The 23,962-nt window shown below is 43.4% G+C and overlaps 1 protein-coding gene across 3 annotated transcripts in view; it reads left to right on the forward strand.

The window, feature by feature from the left end:
• LOC140735460 (prosaposin-like) overlaps positions 1-23,962 on the forward strand; it is a 112,717-nt gene that overhangs the window by 47,060 nt on the left and 41,695 nt on the right. The window contains exon 1 of one of the 3 annotated variants that reach the window (XM_073060561.1): positions 13,053-13,211. The exons of the other annotated variants lie outside the window; for them this stretch is intronic. Coding sequence (XP_072916662.1) covers positions 13,166-13,211 — 46 coding nt within the window. The 5' untranslated portion in view covers positions 13,053-13,165. Of the gene's footprint in view, positions 1-13,052; positions 13,212-23,962 lie in introns of those variants that run through there. 3 annotated transcript variants of the gene reach the window in all.

A 23,962-nucleotide genomic window follows, 5' to 3' on the forward strand; every position in this document is an offset into this window, starting at 1 on the left:
ATTGCAGTCTGTGGGATGGGTTGCAGTGTAACGGACAAAATGGAAAAGTGACAATTACAGGACTGAAGGTGTTATGTTTGAATGCACACAGGATATGAAATAAGGTAGATGATCTTGTAGTGCAGTTAATGATTGGCAGGTATGATGCTGTGGGTATCACAGAATTATGGCTGAAAGAAGGTTGTGGTTGGAAGCCTAATATCCAAGGATATGGAATTTAGAATCTATCAAAAGGACATCCAGGTAGGCAGGGAAGGAGGAGTAGCTCTGCTGGTAAAAAATCAAATCAAATCTTTAGAAAGAGGAGACATAGGATTAGAAGATGTAGAATCCTTTGGGGTAGAGTTAAGTAACTGCAAGGGTAAGAATGATAGGGCTGAGGGAGTTATTTATAGGCCTCTGAAAAGTAGCCAGAATTTGGTCTACAAATTACAGCGGAAGATAGAAAAAGCATGTCAAAAAGGCAATTTTATGATAGTCATGGGGGATTTCAATATGCAGATAGATTGGGAAAATCAAGCTGATGCTGAATCCTAAGAGAGAATTTGTGGAGTGCCGCCAAAATGGCTTTTTGGAGCAGCTTATGATTGAGTTCCCTAGGGAATCAGCAATTCTGAACTCGATGTTGTGTAATGAACTGGATTTGATTAGGGAGCTTAAGATAAGGAACTCTAAAGTAACAGTGATCATAATATGATAGAATTCACACTGTAATTTGAGAGGAAGAAGCTGAAATCTGATGTATCAGTATTGCAGTGGAGTAAAGAGAATTACAGATGCATGAGAAAGCAGCTGGCCAAAGTTGATTGGAAGGGGACACTAGCAGGGATGACGGCAGAGCAGCAGTGCCTGGGGTTTCTGAGAGCAAATCAGAAGGCACAGGATAAATACATCCCAAAGAACAGGAAGTATTCAAATGGCAGGTGATGCAACCGTGGCTGACAAGGGAAGTCAAAACCAACATAAAAGTGAAAGAGAGGGCATATATAATAGAGTAGAAATTAGTTGGAAGATAGAGAATTGGGAATTTTAAAAAACAACAGAGGCAACTAAAAAAAACATGGGGGGGAGATGAAATATGAATGTAAGTTACCTAATAATAACAAAAATGACACCAAAAGCTTTTTTCCAGATATATAAAGAATAAGATAGAGGAGAGAGTAGATATTGGACAGCTGCAAAATTATGCTGGACAGGTAGCAATGAGGGACAAAAAATGGCAAACTGAATGAGTATGTTGCATCATTCTTCACTGTGGAAGACACTAGTAAGATGCCAGAAGTTCGAGAATGTGAAGGGGCAAAGTGAGTGGAGTTGCTATTACTAGGGAATAATGCTTGGGAAACTGAAAGGTCTGAAGATAGATAAGTCACCTGGACACAATGGACTACATTCCAGAGTTCTAAAAGAGGTAGCTGAAGAGATTATAGTAGCATTAGGAATGATCTTCCAAAAATCAATAGAGTCTGGCATGGTTCAGGGGGACTGAAAAATTGAAGATTTCACTCCATTCTTCAAGAAGGGAAGGGAATCAGAAGAAAGGAAATTATAGGCCTGTTAGCCTGACCTCAGTGATTGGGAAGATGTTGGGAGTAAATTGTTGAGGATATGGTTTGGGGGTATTTGGAGGCACATGACAAATTAGGCCAAAGTCAGCGTGATTTCCTGAAGGGAAAATGTTGCCTGACAAATCTGATAGAATTCAATGAAGAACAAACAAGCAGGATAGACAACAGGAAAATGGGTGGATGTTGTGCACTTGGATTTTAAAAAGGCCTTTGACAAGGTGGTGCACATGAAGCTGTTAAACAAGATAAGAGCCCAGGGTATTACAGGAGAGATACTAGCATGGATAGTGTATTGGCTGATTGGCAGGAGGCAAACAGTGGGAATAAAGGGGGCTTTTTCTGGTTGGCTGCCGGTGACTAGTGGTGTCCCACAGGGGTCTGTGATGATGAAGTAGATGGCTTTGTAGCCAAATTTGCAGGCAATATAAAGATAGGTGGAGGGGCAGGTAATAATGAGGAAGCAGAGAGGCTGCAGGAGGACTTTGGCAGATTAGGAGAATGGGCAAAAAGGTGGCAGATGGAATAAAAGCATAGACTATTTTCTAAATGGGGAGAAAATTCAAAAATCCAAGGTGCAAAGGGATTTGGGAGTCCTCTTGCAGGGTTCCCTGAAGGTTCATTTGGATGTTGAATGGGTGAAGAAGGCAAAATCATTTCAAGAGGACTAGAAGGATGAAGAAAGAATGTGTTGACACTGGAGAGTGTTCAGAGCAAGTTCAGGAAAATGATTCTAAAAATGAAAGGCTTATCATATGAGTATCAATTGAAGACATTGGGCCGGTACTCGTTGGAATTTTGAAGAATGAGGGGAGATCTCATTGAAACCCATCATATGTTAAAAGGCCTAGAGAGAATGGATGTTAAGAGGATGTTTCTTTTGGGGGGGGAGGGGAATGGTCCAGGACCACAGGGCACAGCCTCAAAAAGAGGGACATCCATTTAGAACAGAGATGAGGAATTTCTTTAGTCAGAGGGTGGTAAATCAGTGGGATTCATTGTCACAGGTGGCTGTGGGGGCAGGTCAGTGGGTCATTTAAGGTGCAAGTTGATAGGTTCCTGATTAATTAGGGCATGAAAGGTTATGGGGAGAAAGCAGGAGAATAGGGTTAAGAGGGAAATGGATCAGTCATAATGAAATGGTGATCAGATTTGAAGGGCCAAATGGCCTAATATTGCTCCTATGTCTTATGGCTTTTTGCACTTGTTATCTATCTGGTCAATAAGTTCCAGACTCTACTATTCTATAGGTGAAAAAGGTTTCCTCACCTTTGCTCTAAATACTTCCTCCAATTACTTTTAAATCTCTGTCCTCTGGTGTTTATCACCCTTACACTAAAGGAAATATGGTCTTCCTTTAGTTCAACAGATTTTTATACACCTCTATTCCCAATCAATCTTTCTCACAGCTGAATTTTCTATAGTCTTAGCAAAATTCCTCAGCATCCCCTCCATTACTCTACTAAACAGAACTGTATGCAGACAAAGTAATGTCCAAAAATAACTTACCTGCTCTTCTAGTCCACCTCTCAGCTAAAAGGGGAAAGCAACAAAAACAAATGCCTTCTTTAATCATGTTATTTTCCTATAGAACAGGAAAATAGCTCAGAGAACTGGACAGGGCAAAGGCTACAAAAATGAGCACCTTCCCGAGCTGTAGAACTGAACACTGAAGACCTGTGCTCCAGAGCAACATTATATCTCTAGCTAAACCATTCCAGTACAGTTACAACACTAGCATCCACCTGACAGTGTGGAAAATTCCTCAGGCATCTACATGAAAAGCAGGGCAAATCCAGTCCGTCTCATTGCTGGAAAATAAATAAAGAGTAGATGTTGGAATATGAAACAAAAATTGCTGGAAAAACTCAACCAGTCAAGTAACATCTGTGGAAGAGAAATCAATTAATGTTTTGGGTCCATAAAACAAAGGAACAGAATTAGACCATTCAGCCCATTGAGTCTGCTCTGCCATTCCATCATGGCTGATTTATCATTGCTCTTAACCCCATTCTCTTGCCTTCTCCCCGTAACCTTTGATGCCCTTACTAATCAAGAACATATCAAACTCTGCTTTAAATATACCCAATCAACTGGCATCCATAGTCATCTGTGGCGATGAACTCCAAAGATTCACCAATACTAAGGGATCCTTCTTGAGTTGGGGAGAAGAGGTTTACAGTTTTCAAAGCACAGCTGGAGAGAGGGTGTTGGGGAGAGGTGAACCTCAAGGCAAAAGACCAAGTGGAGACAAGTCAGATCAGTTGATCATCTGTCCTCTGCTCCCCTTTCTGCATTTCACAGAGACCATTCACTGGGGCTCACCAGTCCATGCTCTCACCACCACGCCTCATCCCAAGGCACCTTCTGAGGAGAGCAAATCACCTCCTCCCTTCCCTCCATCTAAGGGCCCAAACAAGTGAAGCAGCAATTCACTTGAACCTCTTCCAATCTAGTGCATTACATTTGGTGTTCACGCCATTGTCCGCACTGCGTCAGAGAAACCAAATGCAGATTGGGTGATTGCTCTGTGGAATGCCTGTGTTCCGAATGCAGCACGACACTGAGCTTCCTGTTGTACGTCAGTTTTATTCTCAATTCTGCTCCCATTCTGACTTGTCTGTATGCAGCCTCTTCCACTGCCATGGTGAGGTCCAATTCAAGCTAGAAGAACAACATTTTAACTTCCGTCACAGAACTTTGCAACCCTCTAAATTTTCTACCTTGGTGTAAAACTGCTCTCTGGTCACTTCCCACCATTATATTTATCTGTCTTTCATGGCTTTCTTAAATGGTCTTGGCAACACTCAGGACTGACATTGCTTATCACCTGCTTGACTGGTTGAGTTCTTCCAGCTTTTTTATTTCAGGATAATAGATGAGCTAATTTCTATTAGCTTTTCTATAAAAGACAGGAAAAGCCAATCTGCTGAGTGGGCATCTCAACCTTAAACAAAGCACTGAAAGGTGTCAATGGCAGTCCTTTCAAGTGACACTTACCAATAATCTGCTCACCAATACTTTGAGTTTCATCAGGACCACTCATTGCCAGACCTCTTCACAGCCCTGATCCAAGTGTGAGGAAGGATTGACTGCCCTCCATTTTATGGGATCATTTGACTGACGGCAAAACCTAGGAGCCCTGTACACTGAAATCGATGGCATAAATGGGAACAGACTCCAGTGTCTGCTGTCCAACATTGCACAAAGGAAGATGACTGTGGTTGTTTAAAGTCACGTTTTCTCAGCCCCAGCTCCTCCAGGGCCATATGCCAGGCAAATACACAGCCACCTCATCGGTGATCATTCGATCAGAAGTACGTCGGCTGCATGATGCTCACATCCTTTTGCCATGCCTCAGCCAATCCCTCATTGTTGCTGGTTGCAATCTTGGAACTTCCACCCTCCAGCACTGTGGGAGTACTTCTGCCAAAAGAACAGTAGCAGTTCAAGGTGTCAGCTTACCACCACTGTGTCAGAGACTGTGAGTGACAGGCAATAAGCTCTGACCTTCCAGGCACCACCCAGATCCCAATTTACAAATAAATATATATTTTTTAAGGTATGCTGAAACTGTATACAGCATTAATTCGCCTGGGTAGAGTGTAGAATTTTGGTCACAAAACTAAAGAAAAGCTACAATAGTACAAGCGAACCTAATGTCAGCTAACCGCAGGCCCATGACTGCTGTTTGGTAAGCCTGGGCTTGAGTCAGTAGCTTGGTAACTGCCATGCTGGCATAGTCAACCTCAATGTGTAAGGCCTCAACGGCTGGCCATAAGAACCAACCAGCCATGGCATTAATTTCCCCCTTGATTTGTTGTATTTCATTTATGAACTCTGATACGTAGGCCAGGTGGCATTGTTGCTGTGCAGACCAAGGGTTTGATATTCTGGTTATCATGTGCACAAGGGGTTTGCGGTCAACGAACACTGTGAAATGGCAACCTTCTGGAAGAAAACAAAAATGGCAGACGGCCTGGTAGAGACTGAGAAGCTCACGGTCAAAGGATCAGTACTTCCTTTCAGTGGGGTGGGGGGGTGGAGGCGTTGCTGCCGGCTGAAGAAGGCGAGCAGCTGCCACACACCTTCGACCAACTGTTCACGCACAGCACCCACAGCATAATCTGAAGCATCAGTAGTAATGGCTGTGGGTGCATTGGGAAGCGGGTGCGCCAGTAGGGTCGGGTTGGAAAGAGCTTGTTTGGTATCATCAGATGCCCTGGTCACGTCTGCTGACCAGACAACACATGATTAGGGGTATCACCTTTAAGCACACTATACAGGGGGAGTGTAAATTCAGCTCACAGAATGAAGAGGTGATAGAAATTCATCACACCTAAAGTTCTTGTCATTTTCTAGTAGTGCAGGCTGGTAGGAAATCCATAATAGGGGTTTTCACATCTTCTGCAGAGAAGAGATGGCCGAGAAAGTCAGTGGTTGACGACCCAAATTGGCATTTAGCAGGGTTAATAATCAACTCGTGATGGCTTAAGCGCTTGAAAAGTGTGCGGAGATGAGATAAGTGTTCGGATTTGAATGCACTGGCGGCAAGTATGTCAAGGAGAAAGTCTAAGTCTTTTAATAGAGTCCATCAGCTGTTGGAAAGTCTGTGCTACATTTTTCAGTCCAAACGGCATGCACAGAAACTGAAAGAAGCGAAACAGGGTTATCACAGCCATCTTGGGAATGTCCTCCAAACACACAGGCACCTGATGGTAACCACTAACTAAATTGACTTTGGAAAAAATTAATTTCCGAGCTAAACATGCCGAAAAGTCTTGGATGCATGGGAGCAGGTAGTGATCAGGAGGAGGGGAGTGGTAACCTCATTAAGGTGTCGGTAATTGCCACATGGGCAGCAACCACTACTGGGCTTAGGGACTGTTCAATCGGCGTACAGTGTCAAGTCTTTCCATGTTGGCAAACTCATCCTTCATGGTTGCCAGGTTTTCTAGGAGGACGGGCATGGATTACTGGGCCAGTTGTGGAAATGTGGTGCTCAACCCTTTGTTTTGTGACTGTCGTGGAGAATGTGGGCTTGGTGAGGTGTAGGAATTCGCCCAGTAGTTGAGTAAACTCACATGCAGTGCTGCATGTGCTTGACAGAGTCATTGTCGCGGACTTACTGGAAATCAGGGTAACGACCCAAAGTCCTTGACATCCACAAGCCGGCATTTCTTAAGATCGACTCACAGTCCTTGGGCATCCAGGAAACCTGCACCAAGCAGATATCTAGCCACTTTAGCCAGGACGAGGTCCCATGTCTTACGTTGCTCACTGAAGCGGAGTGTCATCTCGGGGTCCCGTTACATCGCTCGTTGTCTTCTTATCAATAGGCCATGCCAGCAGCATCCTCACTTGAGCACCTGTGTCACACAGGAAGCATCACCCTGAAAGGGTGTCCATAATGTAAAGTGAACATCCCTGGCAGCTGGAACTCACAATTTTCACCAATCTCTGATGTCCTGATGTGCTGGCACTGTCAAAGTTGCAGGGTGGTTGGCACTTCCTAGTGTTTGTACCAAAGCAAGTGTGGTAAAAACACAGACCTGGGTTTGTTTGGAGGTGAGTTTATTGAGGCAGGAAAAGGAGGAGGAACTATGCCCTCCTGCCTGGCTGAATGTAGACTATGAGCTATTCTGATTGGCCTATCAGAGATCTCTTTGGGAACTAGTTGACTTGATCAGCATTTCTGATCTGGCTATTGTTCATGATTGCACTTAATAAAAAAAAATTAGTGAGGGCTATGCAGACTTGATCAGGCATTCGCTGCATGAAGAGTTGTTTAAAAACAAAACAAGGATGGTGATTTCCCAGGAGAGACAACATGTGGTCCATTAGTTCTGACGATTTAGCATCACCAAGGTCAGGCAAGGAGAGCAACCATTTGGCATGCTCAGACTCTGATAGTCCAAAAGTCTGTAAAAGGAGTGGGGATGACTGGAAGAATTGAATCAGCCCATGATTGAATGGCGAAGCAGACTCAATGGACTGAATTGCCTGCTTCTGCTCTTATATCTTATGGTCTTATAGGTGAGTTTTCAGCGATTGGTATTTATTGTGTCCAGGCAGGTGTTCTAGTAGACTCACCACTCTCACAGCCATGGAGTTGCTGAGGGATGCTACCGCATAGAATTATTTGGTGTTGTCAGCGGATATTTCTCGCAGTGCGAATTGGGCCTCGGCTTGTACAAACCAAGCAATGGCATTCCATTCCCAAAACTCCAGTAGTGGGCCGGCATGTTCAATAACTCTGGATTTGTCCTAGAGCATCAGGGTCACCAGTGCAGGTTTTCGCAAATGAAAAGCCACAACAACTCATTTATTGTGCTCCAAAAACTAAAAACTACACAGTAACCCAACTTCATGTAATTACATCATCACGTCAAACTAGCCTCAAAGTGAACCCCTACTCAAATGCTGGTGGTTATGACTTACATACATTTCCAGTGTTACGAACCCCGTAACTGGGTTACTTACCAGCAATGATAGAGACGTCCGTTGAAGTCTGATGATACTATTTTTAACAGTATTAGTAAAAATACACAAAAATAATATCAATGCAAATATACAGATAATATACGTCATCAATACTAAACCTAAAAGTGCGGGTATAATAATAATCAATAAGAAACAAGCTCTATCGTTGTCTAGGGGATAGTGAGTTGTCCAATGGAAATATATAGTTCGTTTCAGTTCACACAGGCTGCCGTCGTTTGTTTGTCGCTGTGTTGCAATTGTTGGAGAGAGAGAGAGAGAGAGAGATAGAAGAATGGGAACAGTTACCCTAAGTGTTTTGCCAACCTTCCTTTATGATTTCGATGTTGTTGTGGCCGTTCAAGTATGACCTCTCCTTTAGCTAAACCGTTCTTCCGTGATGAGCCCACCACCCAGGTAAGGGAGGATACACACGAGCTCTCACCGGCTTTTGCTATAAAACGCTGTCACTGGATTTCCAGCGTTTCTCCTGGTGCGTTTAAAGGGGTGTTCCCCAGACCCGTCTTTTATCCTCACTCACGGGGTCACAGATGTCAATCAGGTTGGGATGATGCAATCCCTCAACCAGACCACTCTGGTTGTCCCCTGAGGGGTTTCAATGAATAGTACAGTACTCAATACACAATTCCTTCTCCAAGAGACAATAGCAGTAATCAGTGGTTCCGTTCCGCTTTTTGTTAGGAGACATTCCAAACCTTGTGTATTCTGTGTTGTCTATAACAACTGCCTTTGCTGTTATCCTGTGTCTCTCTCATTACTGACATGCTGTGTGTCTCTGTCATTTCCTGGGTCTCAGACCCGAAATAATAGCGATCCTGCGATTCTCAAAAAGGACGGGGTGATTTTGTACCCTTCGGCCCCTCAGAGTTGCTCCACATTCGTAACACCACCAACTACATTACCCTATGCTTTCTGGTACTCATCCTCCCCCTTTAGAATGCTGTGGACCCAGTCCAAGACATCCCTGACCCTGACACTTGGGAGGCAACATACCATCCGGTGTCTTTTACACAGAATCTCCTTTCTGCTCTGCTAACTATAGTTAACTGGTCAAAGACCTGGAAAATGGAGTATAAAGGAGGAAGATGGGAAATTTTGATAAGAGTAATTCAAAAGAACGAATATTATCTAAGTGGTAGGAGGTTGCAGAGCTCTGAGATGCAGAGGGGTCTAGGTGTCAAAGTCAAATCTATTATCATACGTACAGCATAGGTGCAGTGAAAAACACTTCCAGCAGCATCACAGGTATCAGATAGACAATGTTCACAACAAAGACATGAATTATATACTCAGTGACCACTTTATTTATTTCAGAATGGACAACCAATGTGATATATGTGACTTTGACTGTGGAGTGATTGTTGGCTCCTGACAGGCTGGTTTGAGTATCTCAGATATGGCTGATCAAGGAAAAGCAAGGAGATAATACTGAGGTTTTATAAGACACTAGTCAGGCTGCACTTGGAGTATTGTTAACAGTTTTGGTGCCCATAACGCAGAAAGGATGTGTTGTCATTGGAGAGATTCCAGAGGCGGTTCACAAGGATGATTCTGGGAATGAAGGGGTTAACATATGAGGGGCGTTTGGCAGCTTTGGGCCTGTACTCACTATAAGTTAGATGACTGCATGCGGATCTCACTGAAATCTGTTGAATGTCGAAAAGACTAGATAGGGTGGGTGTGGAGAGGATGTTTCCTATGTTGGGGGTGTCCAGAACTAGAGGGCACAGCCTCAAAATAGAGGGGCAACTTTTTAAAACAGAGGTAAGGAGGATTTTTTTTTAAGCCAGAGAGTAGTGAATCTGTGAAAAGCTCTGCCACATATAGCTGTGGAGGCCAAGTCCATGGGTATATTTAAAGCAAAAGTTGATAGTTTCCTGATTGGCCAGGGCATCAAAGGCTACAGCGAGAAGGCAGGTATATGGGGTTGAGTGGAATCTGGGATTAGCTGTGATAGAATGGCAGAGCAGACTCGATGGGCTGAGTGGCCTAATTCTGCTACTATGTCTTATGATCTTATGATCTCCAGGATTTTCACTCACAACAGAGTATGGCCAGTGCATACAACAAGCTGGAGGAACTCAGCAGGTCGGGCAGTATCCGTGGAAATGAGCAGTCAACATTTTGGGCAGCCCAAAACATTGACTGCTCGTTTCCACAGATGCTGTCCGACCTGCTGAGTTCCTCCAGCTTGTTGTACGTTTTGCTTTGACCCCAGCATCTGCAGTGTACTTTGTGTTTAGAGAATGGGCAGACTATTTCAAGCTGACAGGAAGGCGACAGTAACTCAATTAGCCAGGCATTACAACAGTGGTGTGTAAAAAAGCATCTCTGAACACTCAACACATCGAAATTTGAAGTGGATGAACTGCCACAGCAGAAGACCTTGAACATACACTCAATAGCTACTTTATTAGGTACCTAATAAAGTGCCCGCTGAATGTATATAAATTAAACTAAAATTATATAAGAGAGAATATAATTTGAACAAATAAAGGTAAAGTGGAAGATTTGCAAAAGGCTATTCTACAACAGTAAGCAATTAGGAAACCCAATAGAGGCAGTCTTTATTACTAGGGGAATAGAGCACAAAAGTAAGGAGGTTAGACTTCAGTTGTACAGAGCATTGGTGAGACATATCTGGAATATGTACAGCATTGGTCTCATGTAAAGAAAGATGTTAAAGTGCTAGAAGTAGTTCTCTTAAAATGGAAATTTGGTCAGCCTAAGTTTGTATTTGCCACAGTTCAGAAGAACAAGAGGTAATGTTATTGAAATGTATAAGATCCTGAGGAGTCTTGAGGTGCATATGGAGAAGGCATTTTCTCTTGAAGAAGAGTCTGAATTGTCTATTTAAAATCAAGGGTTACCCATTTAAGGTGGAGAGGAGATGAGTCAACACACACAAAAAGCTGGAGACTCTTTTCTCAGAAGAATCCTTTTCTCTCTTCTTTAAGGGGCAATGGATGTAGAGTCTATAGATTTTCACTTGTTTGTTATCGTACAAGAGTTTGATAACAGGAGGATAGAAGCTGTTAGCATTAGAGCCTTCTTACCAGCCTGTGATGCAACCAGTCAGAATGCCCTCCACCATACACCTATAGAAATTTGTAAAGAGTCTTTGATGATATTCCAAATCTTGTCAGACTTCAACTAATAGAAATGAGTAAATTGCAGTTAAGTTTAATACTGAGATGTATGAAATGTTTCAAAATAATAAGAAGAAAGATTATAACCTGGAGGGAATACTTGGCAAAGAAGTACAAGAAGAGAGGAATGGAGGTATACATTCAGAGATCTTTGAAAGTGTCAAACACGAGGAAATCTGCAGATGCTGGAAATTCAAGCAACACACACAAAAAGTGCTGGTGGAACGCAGCAGGCCAGGCAGCATCTATAAGGAGAAGTGCTGTCGACGTTTCAGGCCGAGACCCTTCGTCATGAAGTCCTGACGAAGGGTCTCGGCCCAAAACGTCGACAGCACTTCTCCCTATAGATGCTGCCTGGCCTGCTGCGTTCCACCAGCATTTTGTTTAAAAGTGTCAAGGCAGGTTGAGGAGAATGATTTCTCAACTTGCTACAGGCTTTATAAATGGAGTCATGATGAACAATTAAATTGTTGTCTCCCACTTTGGGAAAGATAAAAAGGTTTTAGGAAGGCTACAGAAGAGATTTACCAAGGCAATTACAGAGATGAGGAGCTACAATTATCAGGTGAGGCTGTTCTCTTTTCGACAAGGCAATATGATGGAGGGACTTAAAATCATGAAAGGAAGGTTTGTTGATGGAAACTGCTTCCGCTGATGTGGATGTGTGGGTGGGAGGGAGGGAGGGTTGCTTTGTTGCTTGTTCTGTGTTGTTCTGCCAAGCATGATGGGCATGCTATGTTGGTGCCAGAATGAGTAGGCAGTTCACACAAACAATATATTTTGCCGTATGTTTTGATGTACATGTGATAAATAAATCTGAATCTGAACAAGGACAAAGACATAAAATACAGGTGACTAACCAAAGAACCAAAAAGTAAGGATTTTGATTGTACTGTGGGCCTGGCAATGGAAGCAGATTTGGGCAGATTCATTTGTAGAGTTTGAAAAGGATCTGGGTGTGTATTTAAATGCAAAGAATAGCATGGCTTCAGGGAGAAGGAGGGAGTGGGACTACTTACTATACCCTTACAAAAAACCAGCACAAAGATCAGGCTGGTTGACTTCTTTCCATGCTATAACTATTCTGTGATTCTGTGGTATAGAGAACCCAAGTTCTATTATTTTTCTTCAGTTACTAGTGGCAATAGCACCTCCTAATTATTCTCAGGAAACTCAAAGAGAACAACACTTAGACTGAGAGCCACTGGGCTCACAGGTGAAGTTAGAAAGCCATCAATGTTGGGCACCAGGGACTCAAATAAATCTGTGGACTCACTCTTCGCTGTGTCATTCCATTAAGGGTTCGGAGAAGGTTGGCGAGGATAGTACCAGGGCTAGGCGGCTTGAGTTGTGGATAATCTGGTATTTTTTTCCTTGGAAAAGGAGTTTGGCTGAGGGATGACTTTACAGAGAAGCAATGGATATGGTAGATGGACACAGTTTTTTCCTCAGAGTAAGGGAGGGCAGAGGTTCAGATGGGAACAGTTTAAAGGAGATCTGAGATCTTCACGCACATGAGGGGTCTGGGTCAGAAAAGTCGACTGTTTGTTCCGTCTATAAATGCATCTTCACCTGCTGAGTTCCTCCAGCTTTTTGTGGGTGTTGCCAGAAGATTTCCAGCATCTGCAGAACCTCTTGTGTTTATGTGTGTGACCAGTTCAGACAGGCATCTTGGAGAACAGGCATGGGACGCGGCGAAGGCAACATGAGTCTGATGCAAGTAACAAGTTCAACATTTAAACTACTTCAGCACGGAGATGTAAAAATCGCGCAGAGATTGAAAGGCGGCGACAATCTGAGATGACATAATGTGCTGGGCGCGGCAAGAGGCGCGCCCTTCTCCTCATTGGCCGAGCCTTGGTGCTTAGAGCAGTGAGAGAGGGAGCGGGGCTGCTGTTGGGGCAAGTGGCTGTTTGTGTCGGTTGCTCCTCTCTGGACACTGAAGTGGCGATGGCTGGCTTCACCTTCCTCCTTGTTGTGCTGTGTCTCTCGCCAGGTAGGGCACGGGTTGTTAATACTGCTTCCCCGCAGCAGTGTAACCGAGTCGGTCTCTGTGGGTTATTGTTTGTGTTCTTTACGCGGGATGGGCTCGGAGGGCAGCCCCACCCGACCCCGTCCCAATTCCCTGGGGTCACCGGCTCCTTCTGCGCCGGGCTTGGCTTCGATTAGTGACTGCGCACTCCGACTGCGGCCTAAGGGCCGACCTGGCGTTGTAAAACTCGCTTAATATCGCCGTCGTTCTGCTATTTCTTTAAAACGAACTCCGCATCCTCTCACCGAATTGTGCCGCGTGTGGGTCAAATTCAGCTTCATCTCATCCTCGCCAGATTTATCCCGATATGAACCCAATCCCTAAATTCCTTCCTTCCGGTAACCTCCCCGATGCCGGTTCAGATGAATTTGTTGGTATATAATTATATGTCAAAGTGAAATGTTAATGGAATGCAATACAGCGAAGAGTGCAATCCACTGTTTTATATAAGTCCCAGGCGCCCTGCGTTGATGGCTTTCTGATTTCACCTGTGAGCCGAGTGGCTCTCAGTCTAACCACGAGAGGTGAGAGGTCTTCCTGGCAGAAACCTTTTTATCAGTATTTCATCTGCCGTCTTGATGGAAGGATCTCGGCTTGAAACGTGAACTGTTTATTCCCGACCTGCCGAACTCCTCGGGAATTCTGTTATTTGTTACTCTCGATTGACGGTATCTGCAGAATCTCTTGTGTCACAAAGATGAGAGGTGCTCTTCCTCAAGGAGAGGGACATTGTTGTGTACTTGTTGGCGCATTAAAGATGCAAGTCATTGTGAACCATCTGACATTGTTGGAGGAGGGTGGTTTGAAAAGAGAAGCGGGATTTACTGTTACCTTGCAGTGTTCAAGATATATTGATTGGTAGGTGTGGTGAACTAGATATACCTGTCTGACAGCTCCTGTGGCTCCTCCCAAGACCCTGCTGACTGCCCCTGTGGCTCCTCCCACAGACCCCTGTATAAAGGCGACTGTGGCCTGCTGCTCTCCCACATTTTCCCAGGATGTAGTGTTGTTCTTCAGTCAATAAAAGCCGATATCTCACTTCCTAAGTCTCAGCGTGAGTTATTGATGGTGCATCAGTAGGGTATAACACCCTGACTGGAGTTTATATGCAATTTCGAAAGTCATGCATTTTATTCTAAACACGAGATCCTGTCGATGCTGGAAATCCAGAGTAACACACGCAGATGCTGGAGGAACTCAGCGATTCGGGCAGCATCTGTGAATTAACGATGGACGTTTTAGGTTGAGTTGATGGGTCTGGGCTGATGCATTTTATTCTGGTGTTTTTAAAAGTGGCTGTGAAAGAAAGGTCAGGGTGTCTTTAGATCACGTGGTCCTGATGCAGTCACAATATGGAATTGATCTATATTGATCTGATCCTAATGCAGATCAGATCTTACTTAAGCGCGATGCTGTGGATCCCGCGATACCAGACTGTACCGAATGAGCTGCCACTTCCAAGCATGCATTTTGTAACATGCTGGGAGCATATCTGGCTTCCTTTTCCAATGACTTTTGTAATGATCGCAATTAATAAAATGTAATTACTATTCTTCCTCATTTCAAACTGCCTTGTCAATGCCGCAGGGAACTGGGACTATGTGATGGACACTGAGGTCAGTGTGGACTGGTTGGGCTGTAGAGAACCTGTATCTGTATGGTGTTGCCATGACGAAAGTGCGAAATGCGGTTCCTCCTTGGTATTGCCAAAATGTGTGACAAGAAATGAAAGTTTGTAAAACAAAATGATGTCAGCTTGGAGTGGGGGGGGGGGGGGGGGAGAAGTACCTTTAACGTATACAGTATGTCCTTTGCTGCCAGTAACCCATGCTGATGAATCAGAAAAGAACTAGGAAGAATTTTAATTGTTAAAAGTTGCTTTATTGCAACTTGGGTGGAATTTTTTTGAAGTTATTGTGATTTGGGTAGAGTCTTGACTATTGCTAACAGATGTGTCTGTAACGGACATGCACGAACCTTAACTGTAGATTCAGACTTTCTGTTCTTGTTGTATTTCAGCTTATTTGTCCTTTGTCTCTGATGCTATGTTCTGGAAGGGGTCTTTCTAATGGCTTGTAAGATGTAGTCAGTATTTTCCTGACCTTGGTTTTAAGATGCCTCCATCCCACAAAGGAAACAACACAAGGGACTGTCCTCTCTTCACCCCTTCACTCTCACCAGTATAGGAGACCAAAAAGAAAAATCAGGTTTTTTATCGCTGATATGCATCATGAAATGCATTGTTTTGTGGCAGCTGTACAATGCAATACATAAAACATACTTTAAATTACTATAAGAAATATATACTTTAAATAGGTAGTGCAAAAAGAAAGTGACCATAGTGAGGTAGTGTTCATGGGTTCATTGTGCAGAAACCTGATGGCAGAGGGGAAGAAGCTGTTCTTAAAATGTTGAAGATGTGGGAAGGCATGAAGGAACAGTTTTGTTCCATTCTCGGGTCCCACGTTCTTGAGGCTGCACATGCATTATTAAAGTTCAAAGTATGTAGAAATTATACAACCTTCAGATTGGTCTCCTTAACAGACAGCCGCAAAACAAGAAACCTAAAAGAACCCATTTATATAAAAAAAACAACTACCCAATGAGCAGAGGGGATACAACACAAATTGTCCAAGACAGGCTCCAACTTTCTCCGTCTCGACCTCGCCCTAAGCTATGCAGAGAACATAGAACATTACAGCAGAGTATAGATCCTTCAGCCCACAAAAAATGCAGGTTTCAGTCATGTGAAGGCACGGAACTGCACATGCTGGGAATTGGTACAACACACAAACACTGGAGGAACTCAGCAGGTCAGGCAGCATTTATGAAGTTTCGGGTTGAGTTGCAGTGTTTTGTGCTTTGTTCCAGACGCGTCTCTTACAGCCATTGCTCCTCTCAGCTTGGCTGCACTTCAGTGGACTTCTTGCTTAGGTGACACTGGTTCCAGCTCTGACAGCTGACCAGTTGAATAATGTGAAGAAAGTGAAACACAATTTTTTTAAAAAACAGGTGCCCATGATCATGATATTCGCAACACTAGAAAAGCTGAAAGTGTGCAGTGTTTTACTGAAGTAGTATGCTTTAAAGAGTAACATACACAAAATTCTGCAGGAACTCAGCAGGCCAGGCAGCATCCATGGAAAAGAGTATAGTCGATGTTTCAGGCTGAGACCCTTCATCAGCTCGAAAGGGAGATTTAAACTTTTTCAGGCTTGGCATCCCTGGAAGAGACTTCGTAGTGTAGTAGTCCAATCACAAATAAGAGAAAATCTGCAGATGCTGGAATCCAATTCAGGCCGAAATGTCAACTGTTTACTCTTTTCCATGGATGCTGCCTGACCTGCTGAGTTCATAGAAACATAGAAAGCCTACAGCAGAATATAAGCCCTGTGCCAAACATATCCTTACCTTAGAATTTACCTAGGGTTAATTATAGCCCTTAATTTTTCTAAGCTCCATGTATCTATCCAGGAGTCTCTTAAACAACCCCATTGTATCCGCCTCCACCACTGTCGCCAGCAGCCCATTCCACGCATTCACCACTCTCTGCGTGAAAAAGCTTACCCCTGACATCTCTGTACCTACTTCCAAGCACCTTAAAACTATGCCCTCTTGTGCTAGCCATTTCAGCCCTGGGGAAAAAACCTCTGACTATCCACACAATCGATGCCTCTCATCATCTTATACACCTCCATCAGGTCACCTCTCATCCTCTGTTGCTCCAAGGAGAAAAGGCCAAGTTCACTCAACCTATTCTCATAAAGGCATGCCCCCAGACCAGGCAACATCCTTGTAAATCTCCTCTGCACCCTTTCTATGGCTCCCACATCCTTCCTATAATGAGGCGACCAGAACTGAGCACAGTACTCCAAGTGGGGTCTGACCAGGGGCCTATATTGCTGCAACATTACCGCTCGGTTCCTAAACTCAATCCCACGATTGATGAAGGCCAATGCACCATATGCCTTCTTAACCACAGAGTCAACCTGCACAGCTGCTTGAGTGTCTTATGGACTCGGACCCCAAGATCCTCCACATGGCCAAGAGTCTTACCATTAATACTATATTCTGCCATTATATTTGACCTACCAAAAAGAACCACCTCACACTTATCTGGGTTGAATTCCATCTGCCACTTCTCAGCCCAGTTTTGCATCCTATAGGTGTCTCTGTAACCTCTGACAGCCCTCCACACTATCCATAACAACCCAACTGTTAAATTAACTGTGTCATCAGTTAATTTACTAACCCATCGCTCCACTTCCTCATCCAGTTCCTCCAGCATTTTGTGCATGTTGCTTGGATTTCCAGCATCTGCAGATTTTCCCTTGTTTGTTTTAAAGAGTAGCTTTATTTGTCATGTGTAATCGAGGCATGTAGTGAAATGCGTCACTTGCGTCAAATCAGCCTGCAAATGTCGCCGTGCTTACAGCGGCAGTGTAGCATGCACAGAACTGACTAACCCTAACTGTGTGTGTGTCTTTGGAATGTGGGAGGAAAAGCACACGGCTGCGGGTAGAACACAGTCTTTCCAGACAGCAGCTGGGTTACTGGCGCTGTAGTGGTGGTGTGCTAACTGCTACACCACCGTGCTGCCTCTGATAATACCAAAGCTGCTCGTACTGTTTTCAGTGAGTAATATGTTCTAGGTGATGTCTATAAATGTATAAGCCCAGAGAGGTGTGAGGTACAATAGATAGCAAAGAAAAGGACTGGTAATTTTAAGGATCTTCAGAAGCTAGGATATAAAGTATATGTCCACAGCTCACAGAATCAGAATTATTATCACTGACATATATTGTGAAATTTGTTGTTTTGTGACAGCAGTACATAAATTTAAATTACAATAAGAAAAATATAAAGATAGCAACATAGTGAGGTAGTGTTTATAGCTCATGGACTGTTCAGAAACTGTTCCTGAAATGCTGAGTGTGGGTCTTCAGGATCCTGCATCACCTCCTGGATGGTAGTAATGAGAAGGGGACATGTCCTGTACCTTTAGGGCCCTCAGTGATGGATGTCACCTCCTTGAGGCTCTGCCTTTTGATGCTGATAAAGAGAAGTGAGAGAGGAAGCCCTCATGCCTGAGGCATAATGCAACCGATGTGTATGGGGGTTACTTCCACTTGTGGGGAATTGTAGCAGTGAGATTGGCCAGCGTTGGGTTTATACAGAAGAAGGATGTGTGAGGGGAGATTTAATGAAGGTATTTAAAATCCTGGGAGGCTTTTATGGTATATAAAATCAAGGGAACAGTAATCGGCAATTTTCCCTCGGATGGTACAGTAATTAGGAGATAGTTTTATGTTAATTGTGAGAAGGGAGTAGGTGAGAGAAGACTCAGTGAAGAACTGGAATTTGTTCTTTGAAGTGATCCTGCAAATGAAAGGGTTAACTTATGAGGAGCATTTGAAGGCTCTGGGCCTGTACTCACTGGAGTTCAGAAGACTGAGGAGGATCTCCGAGAAACCTACTGAATATTGAAAGGCCTAGATAGAATGGATGTGGAGGGGATGTTTCCTATAGTAGGAGAGTCTAGGACTAGAGGGTGTAACCTCAGAAAAGAACATTCCTTTAGAACAGATGAGAAGGAATTTCTTTAGCCAGAAGGTGGTCACCATTTTCTGACTTCATTAAATTTCTGCACAGTCCATGAACAATAATGCTGTATTTATTTTAAAATTTATTATTGTAACTTATAATATTTTTCTTGGCATTGCACTATACTGCTACCGCAGAACAACAGATTTCATTTCAAATGTCAGTGATAACAAACTGACTAAAGTTGATCCTTTCATTAAGAGCCAAGATTTTGGAATTGGGATGAACCTGTTGTGGATCTTTTTCCAGCATGGTTATGATGGGCTGAATGGTATTATTCTGTGCCACAAATAATCTCTACACTCGAGAAATCACATCCTTCCAGACAGAACTGTATGCAGCTGGCTGATGTAGTATTTAGTCTAGAATGACACACCCTGTTCGTGTATTCAGTGTTTTAGCCAGTAAAGTTAAGTATATTGTCTGCTGACTTTGCTACCTTATCTATCTCTTCTCTTTGCCAAATCAAATACAGAGAAGTAAACATAAAAGCAGAATTCTTCCTGCTGGGAAAAACTCTGCAGGTTAGGCACAACATTGGAAATGTGGGACCCGTGAGCCAGTGCCACCCAGTTATACCCATGTGACCAATTAACCTACTAACCCATACGTCTTTGGAATGTGGGAGGAAACCCACGCATTCACAGGGAGAATCTCACAGAGAGCGGCGGAATTGAACCTGCTGTAATAGCATTGCACTCACCGCAATGCTACCATGCTTTCCCTGCGTGTTAACGTTATGGGTTTGCAGATCTATTATCAGAAATTCAAAGTACAAAGTACTACACTGCTCCAAAGAGCACTTTAAGAGGTCATCTTGCCCTTGGCCATTAGGCTCTATAATGAGTCAACCTATAGCCGGGGAAGTGATGACTCCCTCCTGTTAGACTGTTTTCTTTAAATTCTTACTTCTAATATTTGTATATTTGCACTTGTAATGCTACTGTGACAATGTAGTTTCTATTGAGGTCGATAAAGTAGCTATCACCATATACAATGCTGAGATTTGTTTTGTGAGCATACACACCAGAACCAAGAAATACAGTAAAATCAGTTAATGACTTCACCCAACAAACAACCAATGTGCAAAAGACAACAAACTGCAAATAGAAAAAGATAATTAATAAATAAGCAATAAGTATTGAGAACGAGAGATGTTGAGTCCTTGGAAGTGAGGTTGTGGGAACAGTTCAATGTTGGGGTGTGTGAAGTTATGCCCCTCTGTTCAAGAGGGGTAATGATGGTTTGTGAACCTGGTGGTGTGAGTCCTGAGGCTCCTGATGTGCTCAGTGGTGGGGAGGGCTTTACCTGTGATGGACTGGGCTGTATCCATGACTTTTTGTAGGACTTTGTGGGGGGAGTGGGGTGCGGTCAGTGATGGTGCTACAGAGTTTCTGTTGGTGATGTTGTTTCCCATCCATTGTTCACAGTTGTTATTGATCGTCTGTGAGAAGCTGCTGATTCGTCAGCTGGGGTTGGTGGATGTTCATCAGCAGATTTCCTATCTGCATTTAACCTGTCTGTGAATGGTTCTTAATCTGTTGAGTGCGCCTGAGGATTTTGGTTTTGTACTTGAAATGTTGCATCTTATCAGATTCTATCCGGGTTCAAAGATTAGCTTTGTTTTTCACAGGTATAGTGAAACAGACTGTGAAGTGTATTGTTTATGTCAGTGACTAAGACAGTCCAAGGATGTACTGGGGCAGGAGCACCTCTGGGGAAAGCCACGCAGTCAATGGGGAGAACATACCAACTCCTTACAAACCAAACTCCTACCCGCTACATTGCCGTTCTGTCTGTGCTACGCACAACATAAACAGTGGGTAGATTGGTGAGGAGGAATCTCTCTCATGTCAGTCTCTTTGGTGGCACTGTTCACCAGGAAGATCAGTGATGATGCTCCAGAGTTACCTTTGGTGATGGGTGCTGATCCCACCCAGTGCATGGTTTCCTATGGTAATCATTTTGGGGGGGGATTGCTGATTGGGGTTGGTAGATGTTAACCAACAAATTTCCCCATCTGTATTTAACCTGAGATCCCAAGGACCACACCCTCTTAACTCGACATGAGAAGCTGGAAATCCAGAGCAACACACACAAAGTGCTGGAGGAATTCAGCAGGTTCAGGCAGCACCTGTGGAGGGGAATAACCACTCAACCTTCAACAGGACTGCAAAGTCCAGAATGTTGGAGGAGGGGAAAGAGTTCAAGCTTGCAGGTAATAGGTGAAACCAGGTGAGGGAGGAGGTGGGTGAGTGAGGGAGATGGAATGAAGTGAAAAGCTGGGATGTGATGGGCAGAAGAGGTCAAGGGCTGAAGAAGAAGGAATTGTGATAGGGGAGGACATCTAAAGAAGGTTCTCAGCCCAAACTCTTGGCTTTTTATTCCATTCCATAGATGCTGCCTCACTTGCGCAGTTCCTTCAGCTTTTTGTGTGTGTTACGCTCTTAAATACACTGCCAGTCTTGATGAGACTGGTCTACCAATTATACAGGGTATACTCTGGGTCACGACTTGGAACAGTTGCCTGACCAGTGCTCCTGCTGCGTTTTAATGTAGCAGACGACAAACTGAGTGACTTGCTAGGCCATTTCAGAGCGCATTTAAAAGCCGTTGCTAAGGGTATGAACTTGTTATGTAGGCCAGACTAGACAAGTAGACTTGAGCCCACTGCACTTTCTCCAATCAAAGTCAACTAAACCTGAGAAAGGGATTTTCAGCCCAATTTGGCCTCTAAGAGGTCATTGGGTTATCAGTCACAGACTTGACAGGCCAAATGTCCTCTTTCTCCTGTGCCATAATGCTTCCCTGTCTCTTCCAAGTCTTTAAGTCTGCAGGGTGACCCTCTGATTACATTGTAAGGGTCCAGTCAGTCATTTTAAACAGAGTAGACAAATGGTGGCAAACTTATCATAAATTGATAAGAGGAGAATTATACATTCTATATCAAATTTATACTTTGTAGATCAACACTGTGTGTAATTCTGATACTGTTTATTTTACTTCTGTATGTACTGTTATTGATATATATACTAGAGATATTGTCCTCCTGTTTGTGTACACACTTTTTTTAAAAGATCAATAAAAAGATTGAAAAAAGAAAGAAATTTGGCAAAACCTAAAATCTGATCATTGACTATGGAAGAGTTGTATATGGTGACATATGAGTACTTTGATAACAAATTTATTTCGACTTTGGGGGAAAAAAAGTGGCCTAGCTGCCCAGACTGACACTTCCTTGGCCAGGATTAAGGTCGTGCATGGAATGGCCGTCGACGACACTGAAGATAACGAAGAAAAAGAAACTCCATCTGAACCAGAAGTCAGATTCCAAATGAGGAAAAAATTGATAACAATTAAACTCTGGGTCTTGTTCTCTCCATGTCCTTTTCATTTCCTGCTGCCATATTTACTCAAAGAGGGTGACCTAACTTTGGAATTTTTAAAGTTTAGCTTTATTTGTCACAAGTACATTGAAAAATTTAAAAAGCCTGGTTTGCACGAATGTCCTACACGGTCTGAGGAAGTGATTTTGTACATTCTCCCCGTGACCCTATGGATTTCCTCTGGATGCTTCAGTTTCACCCGTATTCCAAAGGCACATGGATTAGGGTAAGAAAGTTGGCCCTCTCCCAACTACACTTGCCCACACTAACTAGGATCTTTGCTGTTGTGAAATCAATTCTACATTAAGTCCCGATATATGCTGTAGACTGATATAGCAACAAGTGCTTGTTGACACACTCCTTGCCTGAGATACAAGTCCAAAGTCTCCTTGAGAAACTTTACACTTACTGTAGTGAACGTGCCTCATCGAACGCAATGCCAGAATTGTTGACTTGCTGCTGTACAGTGTGCTGGGCCTGAGGATAACTGTATTTGCATGTTACCTTTCACTTCCCCTTTCCGACTCCTATTTAATGTGAGAAAGCATGACAGTTGAGGTCCCAAAAGCAGCAGTGGGAGAATAAAAAGTTGAACTGTTCTCCCTGGAGTGAAGAAGATGGGGAGGGGAGTGGGATAGAAAGGATAGATAGTTATAATCATCTCCCCAATGTAGAGGAGTTGAAAACTATAGGATGGATGCGTATGAAGAACATTTGATGATTCTGGGACAGTACTTGCTGACGTTTAGAACAATGAGGGAGGATCTCAATGAAACCTAGTGAAAATCGATAGGCTTAGAAAGAGTGGATGTGGAGAGGATGTTTCCTATAGTGGGGTTGTCTGGAACACCACCTCAGAATTGAAGGACGTCCCTTTAGAACAGATGACAAGGGTGGTGAATCTGTGGAATTCATTGGCACAGTTGGCCGTGGAGGTCAAATTATTTAAAGCGGAGTTTGATAGGATCTTTAGTAAGGGCATTAAAGGTTACAGGGAGAAGGCAGGAGACGGGTTTGAGAGGGGTAATAAATCAACCATGATGAAATGGTGGAGCAAACTTCATGGGTCGAATGGCCTAATTCTGCTTTGTGGTCTTATTTAAGGTGAGGGGGGACAGATTTAAAGGAGAAAGGAGGCACTTGGTTTTTTTTTTTACAGAGGCTGGTGGGTATACAGAACAAGCCCTCTGGATCTACTGTGATCGTTGCTTCTCTCCCAGTCCTGGCTTCTTTCTCTATCCTGCTTTCGATCGCTTTCACGGTCTTGCTCACTGTCTTTCTCCATCTCCCCTTTTTAACTTCTTGTCTTTCTATTTCTTGTGAATATCTCTGAATTTGCTAATTCCTTGAAATTAGGTCTCATGTATCCTCTCCCATTTCCAGAGTGTTTCCTCCTCTTTTTCTTTCTAGGAAGTGCACCTTGATCTTGGGAAGGTGCATTTAGTTCACTGGAGTATTCTCATAATAATCCTTTTATTGCTCCCTTTGCGATCTGATCTCTCCTTTTAGATTCCTCATCTACAACAACATCTGATAAATCCTGTTTGTATCTCCGTTGTGCTCTGCAACATTGCCCATCCAGTGACCCCTGCTGCAGACCACATGTGCTGCAGGTGTCCAATAAGAGGATTGGAGGGGTGTGGTAACAATACTAGGCTTATTTCCTTCCTTGTATTTATCCTGCCTTTACTGACCTGTGAAATAACCTCATGAATCATTCAGCTA

Source organism: Hemitrygon akajei, chromosome 1 (genome assembly GCF_048418815.1).
Source record: "Hemitrygon akajei chromosome 1, sHemAka1.3, whole genome shotgun sequence".
Classification (NCBI taxonomy): domain Eukaryota; kingdom Metazoa; phylum Chordata; class Chondrichthyes; order Myliobatiformes; family Dasyatidae; genus Hemitrygon; species Hemitrygon akajei.